The sequence below is a fragment of the Carassius carassius genome, chromosome 17 (genome assembly GCF_963082965.1).
Source record: "Carassius carassius chromosome 17, fCarCar2.1, whole genome shotgun sequence".
In the NCBI taxonomy this organism is placed as follows: Eukaryota; Metazoa; Chordata; class Actinopteri; order Cypriniformes; family Cyprinidae; genus Carassius; species Carassius carassius.
The window spans coordinates 24,315,734-24,335,748 of NC_081771.1; the positions used below are offsets into that span (position 1 = coordinate 24,315,734).

Below are 20,015 nucleotides of genomic sequence, written 5' to 3' on the forward strand. Positions count from 1 at the left end.
TGTCATTTTTATCGCAACTAATACAAGATTTAAATTGCATCATTTAATTACTTAAATTAGTGTTGCATGCTCGTGACCTCACAACGAAACAGCTTTGATCAGACTGTGTCCTCTCTAAATTGGCCTGAATATGCTGAATTATCCGTTTCTTGTCCTGTGGAAAGTTAATTTGAAATACAAAGTAAATTGACTTTTTACACTCACTAATTTATTTGTTAGTCCCCTAATAATATCCATAATGACATTTGTGTCATTTGACAGCGTCATTTCATCCATCTCAAATTATTTCTTGTTTGATAGCATTATTTGATTAAATTATTGCATGTGAAAATGACATTGTACAGTTTTAAAATCAAATGACTGACTTGTCATGCTAACATATATTAATACATGGAGAGATTTGGTTTAATCCAAAATAAAGATAATTAAACAATATTTTAATATATAAAGCATAATTGAACACAATTACAGTTTGTTTAACCCTCTGAGGTCTAAGGGTATTTTTGGGGCCTGGAGAAGTTTTGTCATGCCATGACATTTGTGTTTTTTTCAGTTGCTTATAAACATCTAAATGGCTAAAGTCTAATCTCACTGTAATCAGCACAAACTGGGCTATAATAATATGTAAGCAGCATGTATGTACATGATTGTGTTTTTGAGAAAAAACTAGTTATGCGTGGTTAGTGAAAAACTAAAAATGTCAAATCACTTGAATAAGGCCTTAAAACACATACAGGACATTGGTTCCCGGGATTTTTGAGAACTGGAGCTTGTAGCCTAGAATTTTTCTATATAAATTATGTGAAAATCATCTTGTTTACTCACTCACAGAAAACAAAATATTGATTAAAATTTTCTAAGACACTTTTTGTTGGTAAAAGTCATATGCGAGTAGGTGTCAACTATCATGAATATCATTGTGATTTACACCTGAGAAGACAAAAGGCCCGCATAATGAGCTGCATAATGAGCAATTCAGTCAGGTAAGTGACTGAGAGGGAAGAGTTACTAGAAAGAATGTAAGGACAAAATAAATGTATATAATTTTATGTTTGTAGTTTATTTAGAATATATTTAATTATCCCACAACATAATTTAATATTCACTTGCGAGTGCAGTTAAACAGTTTATCAGGAACAATCAAAGCTGACTTTAAAAGCTGATTTTTTTTGCATCATTACTCCAGTCACACAATCCTTCAGAAATCCTTTTAACAATCTGATTTTCTACAAAAAAAATAATAATAATAATATTATTATTAATATTGAAAAGAGCTGAGAATATTTATTCAGTTTTTTTTTTGGATAAATTGAAAGAACAGCATTGTTTGTTACATTTGTTACATTTACATTTATTTGTTACATTTATATTATTTAAATCAAGCTTTTGAATGGTATAGTAGTGTATATTGTTATTGAAACTTCATAATGTTTCACTTGATTATACATTTAGTCAGGAATTATAGTTTGGAAAAAGTCTAACTAGTAAAATGTTTACACGTTATGTGGAAACTAGTACACGTATATAAATAAAAAGAGACTTACTCATGTTTATGATCTCTGCTGAATAAAGCGCTTCATTCTTTTTTTTCTGAGGAAATCCAAATCTCGAATCCTGAGGTAATCAACATCACATCTTTTGGGGGTGAATTATGTCTTATTCCATCTCATCGCAAAGCAAAGAGTAAAATAAAAAAACTTCAACAGTCTCGCTTCGTTGTTTTCTGTTGTGTGGGCGTATTCAAGCCGCGCGCTTCAGTGAAACATTATAATCTGAATAAAGCGTTCAGCGCGGGGGCGTGGTCGCATTAGAAGATAATGAAGGGAGACGTGAAAAACAGACATCATGTTGTTTTCATATCAAATAATTTATCACAGAATATTTGTTTTCGGCAGCACTTGTTTAGTTTAAAAGTAGACATGTCAGGCTTTCTATATATATATCTTTCATGTCTCTTCGTTGAGTATTTGAGTATTTTTTGGACAATAAGTCGCACCTGAGTATAAGTCGCATCAGTCAAAAAATACGTCATGACGAGGAAAAAAACATATAAGTCGCACCGGACTATAAGTCGCATTTATTTAGAACCAAGAACCAAGAGAAAACATTACAGCCGCAAAAAAGTCTACAGCCGCAAGAGGGCGCTATATGCTGCTTAGTGTAGACTACAGGAGCACTAAGCAGCATCTCTGGCAGCATAGAGCGCCCTCTCGCGGCTGTAGATGGTAATGTTTTCTGTTAGTTCATTTCTCTTGGTTCATGTCAAATTAATTTTGATAAATAAGTCGCACCTGACTATAAGTTGCAGGACCAGCCAAACTATGAAAAAAAGTGCGACTTATAGTCCGGAAAATACAGTATTCACTGAGTTAGAGTTCATTTTAATGACGCGTCTAAATGAAGATCATCGCAGACAAAGGCTGCAGACAGCACACCTTGTTTGTTATCTTTTATTTTATAAATGCCCAAAGTTTTGTTGTTATTATGTCTGTATACAAAAAAGTGGACCCTTTACAGATTCGATTGATGTACGGTTCTTATCTGTATGATCAAAACTGAAAGTGTAATTTAAGGTCTTTTCGGGGTTATCAGGAGAAAATGACCCATAACGCGTATACGCGTTAATTGAATCGAAAGGGTTAGCAAAAGTGCAGAACTCTTTCTTGAGAATTCTTTAAATGTAATTATTAGTAATAACTAATTTTATCATTTTCAATTCATTGTGCTTTAATGATATCGAATTAACTTTAAACATTTCAAACTGAAGTCTGAATTAACACGATTAACAAGAAATGATAACAAAGGATGTTAATTTTAATTTATCTTTAAACACCCCCCCCCCCCTTTTTTTTATAAGAATCAAACCCTGGGACTTAAAAATACCCACAGTTAAGAAGACACTGATACTGTTTTCTGTACTGATGGTACTAAAAAGTACTGTACCTATTAATTATGTGCGTGTATTTGTGTGTGCAGGGCATTGTGGGAAACTTGGCCAGTGGGAAGTCTGCCCTGGTGCACAGGTATCTGACAGGGACCTACGTGCAAGAAGAGAGCCCTGAAGGTAGGTTTTTTGTTTTCAAATGTGCAGGTGAAATATGGAGAATCATTACTTCATTTGTATAGCCTTAGTACTTTTATATCTCTCACTGCCTTTATCTTTAACAGTTTATATTACTCACTTTAATGCTTTTGAAAGGCTCAGTCTTAACTCACCCTGGAAGAATCTTAGGTGTATTTGGCTTTCTTCTTTCAGAATAATCCAATTGGAGTTATATTAAATATTGTCCTTCCAAGCCTTTCAACGGGGGTAAGCAGGTGTTTGTTGTCAACAGTCCAGAAGATGTGAAATAAAGTGCGCGCATCTGTATTAAAACATCCCTCACATAGCTCCGGGGGTGAATAAAGACCACCTGTAGCGAATCCATGCATTTTTGTAAGTTAAATATCCAGATTTCAAACGTAATAAACACTTTTTTTCTCACTTCTGCTGACTGTGGAGAACCGGAAGATGAACAAAGAAAAGAAATCTGCACGTTTTCCGTGTCCCACAGTCAGCAGATGTAAGAATTTTTTTTTGTTACATTTGAAATCTGGATATTTATCTTACAAAAACGCAGGGATTCACTACAGTGGGTCTTTCATCATCCCCGGAGCTATGTGAGGGACGTTTTATTACAGATGCGCGCACTTTATTTCACGTCTTCTGAACTGTTGACAACAAACACCTGCTTACCCCCGTTGAAAGGCTTGGAAGAGCAAGGAAATATTTAATATAACTCAGACTGGATTATTCTCAAAGAAGAAAGCCACAGACACCTAGGATGCTTCTAGGGTGAGTAGAAGATGAATTTTCATTCTCTTAACCCTTTATGTTTTGAAGTTATGTATAAACACAATTAATATTCCTCTCTTTTCAGTACTGCTGAGGCATAGCCTAGATATTCTTCTTATTTTTCACTCCTTCTCTTATTCTTTCTCTCTCTCCACACACCTGCTGTTAGTATGTTAGTAAAGTACAGTTGTGCTGGATGACTGTGCTATACTCCTCATGTATAATTGAGAACATTCAAGGAACACTGCCAGACCACCACAATATGCTCTCTTCCCCAAGCACGGATCAGCTTTCAAAAGCTCCCCGTTTCAATATTTCATGTCCTTTATAACTGTTATTATGTAGTCATGTTAAACTGGCCTTTCAGATGACTCCCTCACAAAGCAGAGTTTGTAAATGTAAGGGCTTTTCTTTAAAGATCGTAATTAGTTTAAGCAACATTTAGTACAATTGTGCTTAAGTGCAGTAATCTGAGTGCCTGGGGGTCCCGCAGAAAGCATGAGGGCCGACAGGCACTAATCATTTCTCGTCCTCTCCTTTGCACTTTACCGTATAAAACTCAAGCCACTGCATACCAGCGGTCAACCAGGAAATCGCTCTGAAAGAAAAAAAAATCCCCCAGAAATGTCAATTGCCAGTTTGCCGCAGTGGATTATAGCACAGAGTGCCAAAGGAAACTTAGCGCTACATCAGAGACCGTTGAAGTGTGTGCCTTGCTAAGCTCAAGCGACACGGTTAAATCTTTAATGTTTGAGGCCAGCACGTCATTTGATGTTAGAAGTGCCGCAAAAACTCAGATTCACAGTGGCTTTACATCACATTTCAGCAACAGAAATCTGTTATTTGAATTTCCAAATTTACATTCCAGTAAAACTACCACATGAAATGTTTTCCTACTTTGCGTTTTTGAAGTTTCACTATTCTGGGTTTAAAAATAGTGTTTCCTAGCTTTGGTAGAGTAACCCCAACCTCAAAACCACTAAGTAGGGCTGGAGCAGATTTTTACAGCGTGCACTGCAATGAAAGCAGTCGGCCGCATGGGTGCCCCCCAACACCCCCTTGTATCGCACATACTACATGAATAGACACGTTCTCAGAGCTAATTAAGAGATATTATCACAAGGCCAACTTTGTGACTGCGTGTGTATGTTTATGCAAGAAGAAAGAAAGATCCCTACAGGCCTTGTGGTCTCAATACAGACCCAGCCTTTACCATTTCAAAACCCAGCACCCCATATGGGTAACTAACTCAGTTTTTTGCTTATGCCGCCACAATCATGTTTGAATTAGAAATGCGGCTCTGCTGGGATCAGCAGTTTGGCGCAATTGTGCAGACCAGCCCCTCTGGCGTGAAAAATAACACTTTTATCAGTGTGAAATATCAAATTTAGCCTTTGAATCTTTTCCAAGTAAAATCTAGATAAACTAGTTGCAAAAAGTGAAATCTAGATAAACAGGTTGAACATCGTGACCCATTTCTACTACATATTTACTGTATTTTTGTTAAACAAGTCAGTGGCAAATAAGAATATTTTAAAATCTAGTTTTAAACATCTGACAAATTCTAAGAGTTCTTTTTATTTGTGTTGGTATTAAAAAATGTATTTAAATTTAATTAGCAATTGTTTCACCACACACCACATGACTTTGCACAGAAGTATTTTTAATTATTAATCATACTTCAACAAAATCGCTTCACTTTCATATTTTTCTCAAAAAAAACAAAAAAACAATAAAAGCTTAAAAATAATAGATTTTGCCAAACTACTAATGTTTTTTTCAAGATTTATTAGTATTCATGATTATTTATTTCTTAATAATGGTGTATTATCCTAAAATGTATTTGGCTTTATGTACTAAAACAAATATAAAAATGAATTATAATAAAAAATATATAAAAATCATCTTTTGAAGAGATGTATTTAAGTCATTGTGTTTTTAAATGGGAATGTATTATTATTATTATTATTTTAATTAATAGATTTAGGAGTTATGTTACTGCCTCTATACTATGAGCATGTGTGATAGTATTGTGCCCTTTTCTTCACCATACTGTAAATCAGCTTTATTGACCTGACCATGCCCTCAGGCCAGATGTGTTAGATCTGTATGTTCAGATACAACAAACTCGTGACCCACAGACACAGAAGCCCCATGACAATAGATAAGCTTGCAGTGAATGAATGAAAGTGATGCTTCTTTCTCTTTGTCCTGCTGTGTTTGATTTCTTAACTGACTGTGCATGTTTAGCTTGGCTGCTTTTTGATTCGAGTTTTGTTTATTCTCTCTTTCCTTGGCTGCTTCTTTAACTAGCTGACGTGGATGCAGGTAACTATTTGCTCTCTTTTTCACAATGTCACGGTCGTGTTCTTCTTGGGGAAGGTCTGACGTAGTACAAGAGAGTTGAGGAGGTGGACTCTCCCCTCTGTGGCTTGTTAAACAGCATATTCTTCATTATGTTTCTGTTTAGATGCTCACAAACAATTTGTGTCATAGTTAAAATCTTCAATTATAGGGAAGATTCCACTCCACATGGCTTCTCTTTACTCATCGCATAGCTTTAAGCAAATCAAGCCATAGAACATGAGCTTCCACTCTACTCCGCTCTTGATGCCACTGTAGTTTTGCCATCTTTCCATTTCATTCATTTCCTCAATGACACCAGTGCGCTGAGCATTATAGGTCACTGTCCATCAAGACTTTGCATTTTATCAAAAATTGTTTGTGGTTGTCTCTCATGATGAACTAAGCTTCAGTGCATCCAGAGACTCTAAACTCAAGTGTGTTTTTACTCAGCTGAGGTTAACTCCATGGAGAAAGAGACCAGAGTGTAATTAACCAATGGGTGTGTTTCTTTCACTTACTGTGCACTTCTCTCTCGCTCACTATTTTCAACAAATATATAAATATCTGCGTCCAGACTATATGCTGAGTATTAGCTGTCCTGATGCTCTTCCACTTCCTCATCCTTCATAATGCAAACAGACAAACCACGTCATTATGGAAAAGCTTGTCATATCCTCCAGCCTAACCGCCGTTCCTGAACTCGCCCACTCTTCGATTTCAACTAAACCTGGCGAATTTTGTAAAGCACATGAACTTTGGCGTTCACATTATTGCCCATGTTTGGTTCAGCAGAGGAGCAGAGTTTAAACATTGGAGTCATCCAGACAGAGGGAAAATTGGAATGGAGGCTGTAACAGATAAAGCTGTTCGAAATCACGCAAGCGAGAAACATTGTGTTCTATCAAGTCTTCATCTCAACTGAGTTACAGTGGCTGTGCTTTAGAACCGTTATGTAAGAAACTTTAAAGTAAAAAACTATTGCAGTGCTGCTAATGCTGTGATAAAGCCACTGATGCTGTATTAAAATTAATATTTGAATGTCTATTCTCTAGTGTAAGAACTGTTTTACTTTCTGATTTAATGATTTTTGCAGCTGTGTCTAATTATGAAGGTATGCTGAACTAATATATAATACATGTTCTGGCACAGTTGTAACTAATAAATGGGTTTTCAAACTTTTTGTTGTGAAGGACTCCCCAATATGAAAATTTCCGTTGCTTAGACCTCCATTAAAACAAAGTAGCAATATATGAGTGAACTAGCGATATTAAAAAGAAAGATTGTAAAAAAAAAAACATACAATAATTGTACATACAATTAAAAAAAGAAAATAAAGTAAATGTTACATAGAAATAAGATTCATATATAAATTATTAAATTATACAAATATGTAAGTAATTATTAGAATATATTTGTGGAGGGCTTTTTATAATAAGTATTGAGATTTATTGTGAGAAAAAAATGGCTTACAAAATTAAAATTGTGTAAATATGCTTTAAACTTATTTACTTTACTTTAGTTATTTCTTGGTTGGCTACTTTCTTAGTTTGCTTACCTGTAGTTGCACCACTCTTCCTGGTTAGATCTAATAAATCCAAAAATATTATCAAGGAAAATACTGTTAAAAGCGATCAAACCAGTTATCAGTCCTTCTCAAATCTCTCTCTGTATGATTTATGGTCTTTGTCGGTTATAATGGGGATACACTGTTGGAAGTCAGAGGTGAAGAGTAATAGTAAAAAACTTTTGAGTGGTCATGTCCCCAGATGACCATGGAATGTCCTTCATGGAAAGGTCTTCGGTGCACAAGCTGATTAGCAGTGAAGAGCTGCGATAAGTTTAAGACCCTCTAACAAAATCCAGGGATCCCCTCTGATCCTCTTATGCTTCTGCAAACCAACCAACAGTCGCCCTCCTCTCTTCCGCCGAGAGAAAGATAGAGAGAGGTCTCTGTGTCCTCTGATTTCTGACCACCGCGCTCTCATCTCAGATGGGGCACAGATGGATTGGTGACCTATACCACTCCAGCCATTGTTAGACGGGACGTTTGGAAAACTAACTGTAGCAGCAATGCTTAATTAGTATTTGGGTTCAAATAATTTTCTGATGCATTATTTGTCTTTCTCTAAAAAGGTCAGGAAGAAAGCACTCTGATAGAGTAGATAAGTCACTTTAATGCTTAGATAAATACATTATAAAAAATGGAGTTCCAATGCAATAAATAAATGAATCATTGCATTTCAAGCATCTTTGTTCAGTCTGCGTTTTATATTGTGACAGATACTCAGGTTAATAAGGTTTAGACCAACGGTTCTCAAACTTTTTTGAATTGGCCCTTTCATTGTCCAGCACAATATTATTCACAGGGCCCCTCATTTAGAATATAGTATGATATTTCCTCCGGAATGTTCTGCTATAATTTCAACAGCCAATTAAAAAAAATAAATAAAAAATCATTAGCAGAAACTTGGAGCATCAATATATAACACTACTATACCACTATTATTCTTCTGAGGTGAAAATTAACCATGATTATTATTGTTGAGGGGAACATGTAAAAATATATTAAGTTATTGTTAATATGATAAATGAAATTAATTAATTTCTGGGATTACATTTCCAGTTCCAGATTAAAAAAAAAATCTGTTCTATTGTGAAATTTACAAATATTATTTAAACAATTTGTACATGAAAAAAAAAACCCTGTTCCATTGTGAAATTTCTTTTTAAACAGTTCTTACAAAAGGTGTTTTTAAACTGACTGCTTTCACTATATATCAAATATCAGTACTAAACAAACTGAAAAGCGGAAATATATTTAAATTACTTATTTCCATGAACAACTACTGTCAAAATGCATGTGTGTTTGTAACTATGAACTAGTCCGTGAGTACACTATGAGTGTGAGCAAATCTAAATAACTTTTGAGTATAAAATAAATCTTAAATTCTAAGCGGTGTGATTTGTATTCATACATTAACCGTCAGTCCTTTGGGAATGAAAAAGGACATTCCACAACATCGCAGCAGCAGTAGATCTTATACAGGAACACCAAAACCGAAATCCGTTGCTGCTAACAGTGTTTCCACAGAAAGAATATGCAAAAAGCAGTTGCCATGCTACAGCTGTCTGTGACAGAGGACTGAACCCTGCTGTGAATCTTACACTGAATAAAATTATACACACAATATTTTTTCAATACATTTTTATAGTATTCCCCTTTCTTTAATTTATTAGTTCTGAACTCTGATTTATAGAACAAATAATTTCCCCCCCAAAATAATTAGAAAATAACAAAATGATACACATGCCCTTCTTTTCTTTGTTTCCATTTCAGTCAACAGTCCACCAATCATCTCATTTATAAGTAGTGAATGTATTAGAATCATCAAATTGATTCTCTTTATATTGATGGGCTTTTTTTGTTGGGCAGGAGGACGTTTTAAAAAGGAGATTGTAGTGGATGGACAAAGTTACCTCCTCCTAATCAGGGATGAAGGGGGACCTCCGGAGGCTCAGGTAGGTAGTGCAGCCACAAATACAATGCGTTTCCCTTCCAGAGGATGTTCTGATTCACAATGCTGAGCCTTAGTCTCAATTCTGGATGGCGTAGCTATAACAATATATTAGTTTTGTTTTTCAAAGAGTGGAAACCTTGATGTAATAGGGTTTACATGAGGCTGATAACATTTATTTAGACAATTTGATTCTCTGTTAGTCATAAAATGCAAATAGGAAGTCTCTTGAGGCCTTTTTCTCATAGTCTGTGCAATATGAATTTTATGGTGAGTCCCACTGAGCAGAGAGTCACTCATTTCGAGTTGTTTCAGTGCATTTCTTATGGATATTCCCAGAATTAACCATAAATCCTGTGAACATTGTTTGTTCCATATATTCACTTACCCAGAATGTTGTCATGGGTTATTAAGTCTACTTTTTAGGGCAGCTACAAACTAAGATGCAACTAAGTCCCATCAATGTCCCAATATGAAGTTCACGTTCACAATAATCACATCATAGGGAATAGGGGGCGGAAAATGATGAGATATAAGATTTCTGAAATATGTTTAACCTATTTTGAACAAAGAAGTATTGGTTGTTTCTCTCGCACTTTCTAAATTCTTCCCACTCTCTCAATCATTCTTTCTCAGTTTGCGTTGTGGGTAGATGCGGTGATTTTTGTATTCAGTCTGGAAGATGAGATCAGCTTTCAGACGGTCTACCACTACTATAGTCGCATGGCCAACTACCGCAACACAGCAGAGGTGCCCCTGGTGCTTGTGGGAACTCAGGGTGAGTCTTGGAGAGAGAAAAAACCTGGATATATCATATGACAGCATCTCACACTCAACATGCAAGGCCATATTCTCCAGTGGCTTGGCAACAATTTCAAATAGACTACAGTTTGACGACATGGCACAAATCTTTTACATATTTCAGGGATTATTGCTATCAGTTATTTTTACACATTAATTGTTGATCAGTTATTTTTACACATTAAGGTATGACTGTGTGGGCAATTATTATTTATAGATATTTTATATGTACACTACTTTTGAAAACATTGGGGTTGGTAAGATTTATTTATATATTTTTTGTTGTAAGTGTCTGAAGGATGGAAGGCCGTTTCCAGCACTGAATAAAAAATAAAAGGTAATTGTGACTTTTTATCTAAGAATTCAGCATTGTGATAATTTTTGAGATTGAGATAAAAAGTCACAATTGCTAGATATAAAAGCACAGTTTAGATTTTTTGATCTGATTTCGTGATATAAACTCGCAATTGCCAGGGAAAAAAAATCTGAATTGCGAGTTCTGTTCTGAGAAATAAAGTCAGGTTTGGGAGATGTTAACTCAAAGTTCTGTCTTTTTGCAGAATTGCCAGTTTTTATCTCGCAATTCTGAGTTTATAACACACAATTGCAAGTTATTGATTCAGAATTGTGAGATATAAACTCGTAATTCTCAGAACATATCAGTCTTTTTCCCTCCTCAGAACTGGAGTTTATATCTTGCAATTCTGTGAAAAAAAATCTGAGTTGTTTGCATTAGGCATTTCTGAGAAAAAAAGTCTGAAATGCGAGATGAAAACTCTCAATTACCAAATTAAAATAAGTAAATAAATACCTAAATGTACAATCATTTGAATAATTTTTTTTAAATATTATTGCAATTTGAACTTTTTTCTATTTTAATATATTTTAAAACATAATTTATTCCTGTCATGCACAGCTGAATTTTCAGTAACCATTACTTCCAGTGTCACATGATTCTTAAGAAATCATTCTAATATGCTAATTTGGTGCTCAAGAACATTTGTTTTAGGTCTGCTTAATGTTTTTTGTTAAAACCTTGATACATTTCTTAGGATTCTTGTTAAATGTTAAATAGAAAATTCTAATAAACTGTATTTTTATCATTATAAAAGCCTTAAATGTTACTTTTTATGCATGTGTTCATTTCTTAAAAAAAGAAAAAAAAGAAATCTTACTAACCCCAAACTTTTTAACGCAGATATAGATTTAAAATATTAAGGAATGCAAGAAAAAAAAACTTTATACTGTTTGTGTTTTCAGTATATAAACACTAGGGGGTGCCACACTCTAATCAATGGAAGATTAGAGCTACAGCTCATCTGCTTTTTTCCCCTTGTTCTTAAATATGTCCACAAGATATTTTGATGAATTTGAATTCTCTTGCATTTGATTAAATGATTTTCTTAAAACACTAATTATTACAGTTATTATTCTGTCCAGTTTAGTTTTAAATGTCTTTGTCTGGTCTTGACCAATCACAGATGCTATCAGTGCAGCTAATCCCCGTGTCATCGATGACACCCGCGCTCGCAAACTGTCCAACGACCTGAAGAGGTGCACATATTATGAGACCTGTGCTACCTACGGCCTCAACGTGGAGCGTGTCTTTCAAGATGGTGAGTCTCTTCATACTGTCCCAAATAGTGTAAAGTGTAAGCTTTATATTTGTGCTGTGCAAAAGTGTTTAAATTTAATGGCAAATTTGTGTTAAACAAACACAAGGTCATCAGTGGTGGTTTTAAATCCAATATTCAGCCCGGATGTGTTAATTGTATGTCACCTCTGTTAGATGAGATGTATTGCAGCACAGGTCATGACAGTTCATGCTTGGGTAACCACTACTTTCGCATTATGTAGGTTACAGCATAAGGAACAGGAGGCAGAAAGTGCAAGGTGACTTTGCTGTTGAATAGCCGGCCCAATCTGGCTTAATCAGCTCTTAATTACAGGCTAAATGGCCCATCTCGCCTTGCATTGCTCTGTGTGGTACAGAGATAGCTGTGTTGTTCTGTGTGCTGGATTTTTTGAGAAGTGAGATTTCAGAGCTTCATTAACCATTGGTTAATTTGCAGTTATAGAAAACACTATAATCTTGGAGAGATAAAGTGAGGATAAAGTTGTAAGCAGCCTTTGAGACCTGTGCTCCACTAGGGGGCACAAGACAGTAAGAAATGGGGCTCGTTTCAGAAGAATGTATTATTTGAAAAAGCATCAGAGGTCTTATGGACATTTTTTTCATGTTGGGAAATTGGAATTGTGTTTATAGTATGTTCTGACAGACTTGATGTGCCATTTGAGCTATGTTAAATATCATACTGGGAGCCTTAACAAGACTTCTATATTTATGTTCCTGGCAAGGCTTAAATAGCTTCTATCTTCACTACAGCCGATAAAGTGTTAGTTTTAGGACTAATAATCACAACATTAAACAGTAAACTTCAAGAAAAGTAACTGCTCCCCATGTTATGAGTGAACAATGAATGTATTTGCAAAAAAACAATAAAGAATACCTGAACCTGTGCAAGTATGATCTATCATATAGAGAGCTGGGAGAGTTGATAGCAAGTCTTGGTCTGAGCTTGATGATGGGTTGGAGGTGGTTAGGGCCCCTGGAAACAATGCTAACAAATTTGATTTTGACAGAAACAAGCATCCATCATATAGACATGAAGAAACATGAGAGAACATTGTGAAGAGAAACAGAAATACACTTCAACCATTTAATTCAAACTGACACTTCTCTAACCTTTTCCTGGGCCAAGAAGATTTTTCATATTGATATTTAGTGAACATTTGTAGTTTGATGTTTCTGTGTTTTTCTGAGTAACTCCATCATGATTGTGTGTGTGTGTGTGTGTGTGTGTGTGAGAGTATATGTGTGTGTGTGTGTGTGTGTGTGTATATATATATATATATACACACTTTGGTGTAGTTTGCATGTGGTATTATGTGTGTTTGGTGTATTTGCACACACGTGTGTCTGTGTGTGGCAGATATACGCATCTCTTCGAAGGGGTTGGGCAGGCTGAAGTGTTCAGAGCTCCATCCAGGAGGGAGATTTACACTCTAAACGCTCAGCTATTATCTTCTTAATTATTACACTGTTGGCTGCAGCAAAGACTGCTGTAATTTAAGTGTGTGTGTGTGTGTGTGTGTGTGTGTGTGTGTGTGTGTGTGTGTGTGTGTGTGTGTGTGTGTGTGTGTGTGTGTGTGTGTGTGTGTGTGTGTGTGTGTGTGTGTGTGTGTGTGTGTGAAAAGAGTGGGTGCATGTCTTTGTGATGGCCAAGCTCATCAGTAGCTCTAAATGAGAGCAAAAAAAGGCTAAATTCCTGATCATTACTGACGCTGTCTCCTCGCATCTCTTATTTCATTATCCTCAATTAATCATGCATTCTAATTATCCACTGTAGTGGAATTTATTGGTAAGTAGCAAAATGATTATTTTAATGTTTTGTGTTGCATTGATAGCATAGCAACTGCCCAGAGGTGTGTTATGCGTGTGTGCCGGTTCATTTTGTTTGCCTAATTTGGGCCTATTTTTGCATTAGAGCAATCATGAGCTGTCATTACTACACATGTAAGCATAATTAAAGAGTTTTAATAATTGGTTCACTGCAGATTTACAGGCTCTTTATGATTTTGTGAGAGAACTGGACAATAGCAGTATATATTTAAGTTTATATGTATTTAAACAGTATGGACTGATTTGAAGTCTGTTTGCCTTCATTTTGTTAATACTACATCATGAAAATGTAGTAAAATATAAAAATATAAAAATATTATATAATATAGCTGTTTTACTAAAAAAGTGTGAATTTTGCAAAAGAGCAATGTTGCAAAAATATTTAGATCTATAATATCTAGGGATGTTAATTTCAGCTATTTCTCCTAGCCGGCAACCGATGCTCGTTAACCGATTATTAACGTTAACCGACAAGATTAATTTGTAATTAGAATTGAATTAGGGTAAGTGTCTGACCTGTTAAAAATACCAAAATTTGTTTTCCATTTTACATAGCAAAGAGCAGTAAACAACAAAACATGAGGATTCACATGGTCACATCACGCACCTGCAGCGAGCGAGCTTCTGTAAGTGGAGAAAACCATAATAAAGCTAGGCTTTTGGCCTATATGAGAAATATATTTTTACTTAATAAATTAACCAAATGAAGAAAACTGTGAAACAAGTAGGGCTGGGCAAAAAAATTGATTTGTTGTTTAATCTTTGTTTTAAATGATGTCGATTCGATATTGATTCTCAAAAGTCGCGAATCTATATTTTCCAGTATTTATTTCAGCAAACATTTAAAAGAAGATCTGATTAATGTGAACCTTTTCATTAGTCTTCTCCACTAGATGTCACCCTCTTATCTACCTTGCGCAATGTAAGAAAGCCTGTCAGTCATTCAGTGCTTATCATGGTGGAGATACGGTTGACAAGAACCAAGAACAAAAGCAATATTCGCGATATGCAATGCTCAGGTAAAATTCTATAGTGCTACTTAAAATCTGCAGAAGCATTTGATATCACACGTAAAGGTGAATTTCTTTTTAGAAATTCACCATTGGTAATTTTTTTACAGGTAATTTAGAAATATCAATAGCATTTGTTTTAAAACTATATTCACAGAATTAAAAAATAAAGACGGCAGAATGCAACATCCTATTTATCTTTATTTTACAAAAGCACAAAGGTTTGCTTTTATTGTGATTGTACACAAATAAAAGCAAACCTTTTACAGTTTTGATTATCTGTATGACTGGAAGGAGCAATTGTTTCCACTGTTAGAAGGAAAAAAATTCAAGTGATTGCACCAGTGCTGCACACAGTTTGTTCATTATCATAAAAAATACAGTCAGCCAAACATATGGAAAAAAACATACTGCTCAAAATAAATAATGAGCCCTATCATACAAGCAGCTCTAAAACAAGTGTTTTTGCTAGTTTCAACCCAACGCAGTTCTCATTTTCTCATCCTGCGTCGCGTTGTTTAAATAGCATATGCATTTGCATCCATTTGTGTGCTCATGGGTGTGCTAGTCTAAAAAAGAGGTGTCTTCAGACGTTGCTATTTTGAAGAACTGAAAATAGACTGCACCATAGACTAACTCAAACCTGGTCTAAAGTCTGGCACAATATTTTTACTACGTTATTTAAAGAGCGCGTTAGTAATATGCGCCTATAGGCGGGTGCACAATGCACATAAACTTTCCTTAATACACATACAGGGACGCGCATCAGCACACATTTTTAAAAATTAAAAATTACATTCCGCCATGTAAATAGCAAACCCGACATGGCACAAGCGCGACTGTTTTTAAAGGGGATGGGAGATGAGACTCTGATTGGTATATTGCACTTTACGCCCAAAAAAACCCATTACTAATTAGGAGAATAGGGTCAACCCGTTTAGACGATGTGCCCTGGCACGCAGACCGTTTCCCTGTCATTAACCCTCTGTGGTCTAAGGGTATTTTTGGGGCCTTGAGAAGTTTTGTTGTGCCCTGACATTTGTGCTTTTTTCAGTTTCTTATCATCAAAAAGTCTAATCTCACTGCAATTAGCACAAACTGGGCTATAATAATATGTGAAATGCATGTATGTACATGATTGTGTTTTTGAGAAAAAAATTTTTTTATGCGTGGTTAGTGAAAAACTAAAAATGTCAAATCACTTGAATAAGGCCATAAAACACATACAGAACATTGGTTCCCAGGACTTTTGAGAACTGGAGCTTGTAGCCTAGAATTGTTCTTTCTAAATTATGTGAAAATCATCTTGTTTACTCACTCACAGAAAACAATATATTGATTAAAATTTTCTAAGACACTTTTTGTTGGTAAAAGTCATATGCGAGTAGGCGTCAACTATCATGAATATCATTGTGATTTACACCTGAGAAGACAAAGGCCCGCATAATGAGCCTTTCAGTCAGGTGTGTGCAGGGCTTGACATTAACACCCGCCAACCCTCCAAATGCGGGTGGATTTTGCTCGTGGCGGGTAACACACAGTGACTCCAACTAGCCACTTTGGCGGGCTGAATAATTGCCAGTGTGTGAGTTGGAGGCTAAGTATAAGTTTAGCGCAGATATATTTTCACTCGCAAACACTTCAGAGTTCACTCTCCATCAAGCGATCTGTGATATATTTCTCAGTTCATCTCAATGGATTCGCGGCGCACCTGTATTTGATGTACCGTACACTCTAGTGTGAAGGCGCACGAACAAAATAAGTGTTCCTATGGAAGTCTTCGCGCTCGGGCACATTATATTCCGCGCGCTAGCTGAGAGATTCGCGCTCGCGCATAATATTAATGTACTTTCGCGCTACAATAATGCATTCTCGACATAGGTGAAAGTCATCATAGCTCGCGTAGTATAGACCCAGCTACCAACCCAACTTTGAGAATAGATTAACGGCGATATTTTTTTTATCGCCCGATAAGAGTCTCACGTTAATGCCGATATATATATATAAAATAATGGTTATTCTTTACATTTTTTATTCCCAAAAAATATTTTCTTGCCACATTTTACAACATGCAGTAAAATATGTGATTCACTATCGTTGTTAGTACCAGGATCGTTTTTCTTGAAACCGTTCTGCTTTGTTAGTTTTCTCGATTGATTTGAGAGATTCGGTGGAGTATTACTGAAAGTGCAGTTTATCAGGCAAATAGATTTATTTATTTATTAATTTTTTGAAGCATGATTCCCATTGATTTGCAATTTCAGTTGCAGTTTTATGCATGTTTGATCACCCTGGGTTCTGTCACAATCAGTTATTACTCTCTCTCATTCATAATTCCTAATGGGACAAAAGTCTACATATACATGTTTGCTCATGTTTAAGAACAGGGCTCTGGCTCCTCATGGCCTTTTGCCTCTAATAAATGATAATTGTCTTTGGTTGAGCATTCAGTAATATAATGACCTGAATTGCCATAAATCAAATAATGCAGACGAGCGAGTTGCAATGCTTTCCCAGAATCATAGAGATGCCACAACACGCAAATAACAAGAACATTAACCATTAAAAATAATTGGTGCAGTAGTTATCTGCATTAGATTTATGTAACAAAGTGTTTACGAGATGGCCAGTGGAGAAATAAAGTGAGGCAATTTATTTGGTCCGGGTCAGCTGAATGTTTACTCCAGTAGGTCACGTGTCTGTGTCTGTATTTCCATGTGTTTTGTGCTTTCCTATATGTGCCTACTTGTTTAAATAGAGTGCGCAGCTCTGCGAGTGCTTGTGGATGTGGCTGTGTGTGTATTTCTACGTCTGCAAAGTGTGTGTATGTGTTAGTCAGTGGTTCTTCGGTAGAGGTGAGGGGTCCTGACAGCTCCCCAGCCTGCGTCCATCAGCGTGCTAATTAAATTATCCTAATTACCCCCCTCCCTGGCTTGTCACGATGTCAGAGTGAGGATGTAGAGGTTTGTTAGCGTACGCTAACATCTAACGAGGTCTGCTGTGCACTTCCTCTCTCTCTCTTATAATCTCTTTATTTATATCTGTATCTCTTTCTATGGTTTGACCATTACTTTAATTGTAAATGTTATGGAGTTTGTATTAAAGTTTAATAATTAAATTGTAGTTACTGTTAACTAGAATATTTGCTAACACTATATCGGTATTTGTACTATATCACAAATCAGAGTATTTGCAAGTTATAACTGAAATATACAAAAAAAATTTGAGTACCAGTTCTGGGTCCTTGGGAAAACATTACAATACGGTTAATTAAGTTAACATTAGCTAGGTGACACAAACTAGAATTTTTCCTTTTTAGTGAATGTCAATATTTTCATATACTAATACATTTTTAACTTTTAATGGATTTAAGAATGAAAAAGAATTAACAAAGAACTAAAATGTATTAACAAACAATGGCTTTCAAAATTTTGAAGTCACTAAGTTTTTTATTTTTTATTTGTTTTAATTGTTGCTCACTAAGGCTGCATTTATTTGATAAAAAAAAGAAAAAAAAATGATATTGTGAAATATTAACATTTTAAATGCCTGTTTTAAAAATATTATTATTATTATTATTATTTTTATTCCATTACTCCAGTCTTTAGTGTTACATGATCCTTCAGAAATAGTTCTGATATGCTGAGTTGGTGCACAAAGAAACATTCCTTATTGTTATCTATGTTAAAAGCAATAACACTAATGTTTTATGGAAACTGTTACATTTTTTTTTTTCAAAATTATTCGATTTTCTGTTATTTTAATTTTATTGTCCTTGCTGAATAAAATTGGTAATAAAAGTTGCTGACTTAAAGCTCATGAACATTCCTTTAGATTAATAAATCCTGTTAAAATGTTGTACATTGTTAGTTCATACTAGGGCTGCATGATAAATCAGATTTTAATCGTTATCACCATTTCTGCTTCTATCGATTTATTAAGCAGAATCGTCTGTCCACTTGTTATGTATCCTGAAAACATTTGATTTTAATTTGGATTTGTGTTTAGCATTGGTAACACGCCTCAAAAGTCTTTAATGGTTGCAGTTGCCAGATGTCAAGCGTTAAAATCACCCCAAAAACAAGCAAAAGTGTAATAGAGCAAAACGAGCAATCCATGCAAGTCGACGTTCTTTTTATTAGTGCTTATATGAAAGTGCAATAATCCTGATGAAATCTTTAAATAATAATAATAATAATTATGTATATATTTTTGTTACCATTATAATGCAGCCCTACTTTGTACAATAATGGTTTATATGAAAAGTGGGGATATCATTTAGTTTTGGGATATTAGTGGACTGGATAGTGAGCCACCATAGATACAGAAAAGCAGTATATATCACGAAATTTGTGTTTCCAACAGTTAATTCTCAAATGATTACATTAATTCCCTTACCTTATCGTATGTACGTGTTATATCCATACCATCTCAGGAACCCCTCAAAAATAGTGTGTACATTTACTACACCGAAATCCAAATCTCACTGTAGTAATTTTGTATCTGGGAAAAAACAAATTAAAAAACCCTAACTTTTTTGTCAGTGGCCTCCTTATGGCCCAATAGAACATTTGTGGTTTTATTCCTCAAAGAAAATAAAAGATATAAGTTTTTAAAAGTTGGGGTCTTGTGATGAAACTCTGTTTATTTCTGTCATATTTAGACGTTTTTATCAAAGTCCTCAGAACAGTCTTTATTTGGGCTGGTCCTAAAACAGAGAAGACACACTTCAGTTCACTTGTTTCTACTTGAGGACCCAGTCAGGAGTCAAGGCTGTACAATCAGATCTGTGTTTGTGTTTGTGTTTGTGTACATTTGTGATGGATAGCGAGTGAAATAAGCTGTCAGCAAGTCATATCTACCACTATTACACCTGTGGCTGTAATTCCCTGCATGCAGCATGTAAAGGGTTGTGTTTTGAGTCTGTTTACACAAGTGTGTATTTTGTGTCTTGCATAGCAGGTCTAATTAGCGAACAGTAAGTGCAGGAGCTCGTTGACCTTTATACAAGATTCCTGATCTGCTCTGCTCTCCACCGACTCATT

General features: G+C 35.3%; 1 protein-coding gene across 4 annotated transcripts in view; it reads left to right on the forward strand.

The window, feature by feature from the left end:
- Positions 1–20,015, forward strand: part of agap1 (ArfGAP with GTPase domain, ankyrin repeat and PH domain 1) — a 200,456-nt gene that overhangs the window by 109,270 nt on the left and 71,171 nt on the right. For 2 of the 4 annotated variants that reach the window (XM_059571349.1, XM_059571347.1), the window contains exons 3-7: positions 2,977–3,064; positions 6,149–6,163; positions 9,615–9,700; positions 10,333–10,474; positions 11,979–12,113. In XM_059571349.1, the coding sequence (XP_059427332.1) occupies positions 2,977–3,064; positions 6,149–6,163; positions 9,615–9,700; positions 10,333–10,474; positions 11,979–12,113 (466 nt within the window). The remainder of the gene's footprint in view (positions 1–2,976; positions 3,065–6,148; positions 6,164–9,614; positions 9,701–10,332; positions 10,475–11,978; positions 12,114–20,015) is intronic. The other 2 variants (XM_059571350.1, XM_059571348.1) reach the window with 1 other exon arrangement.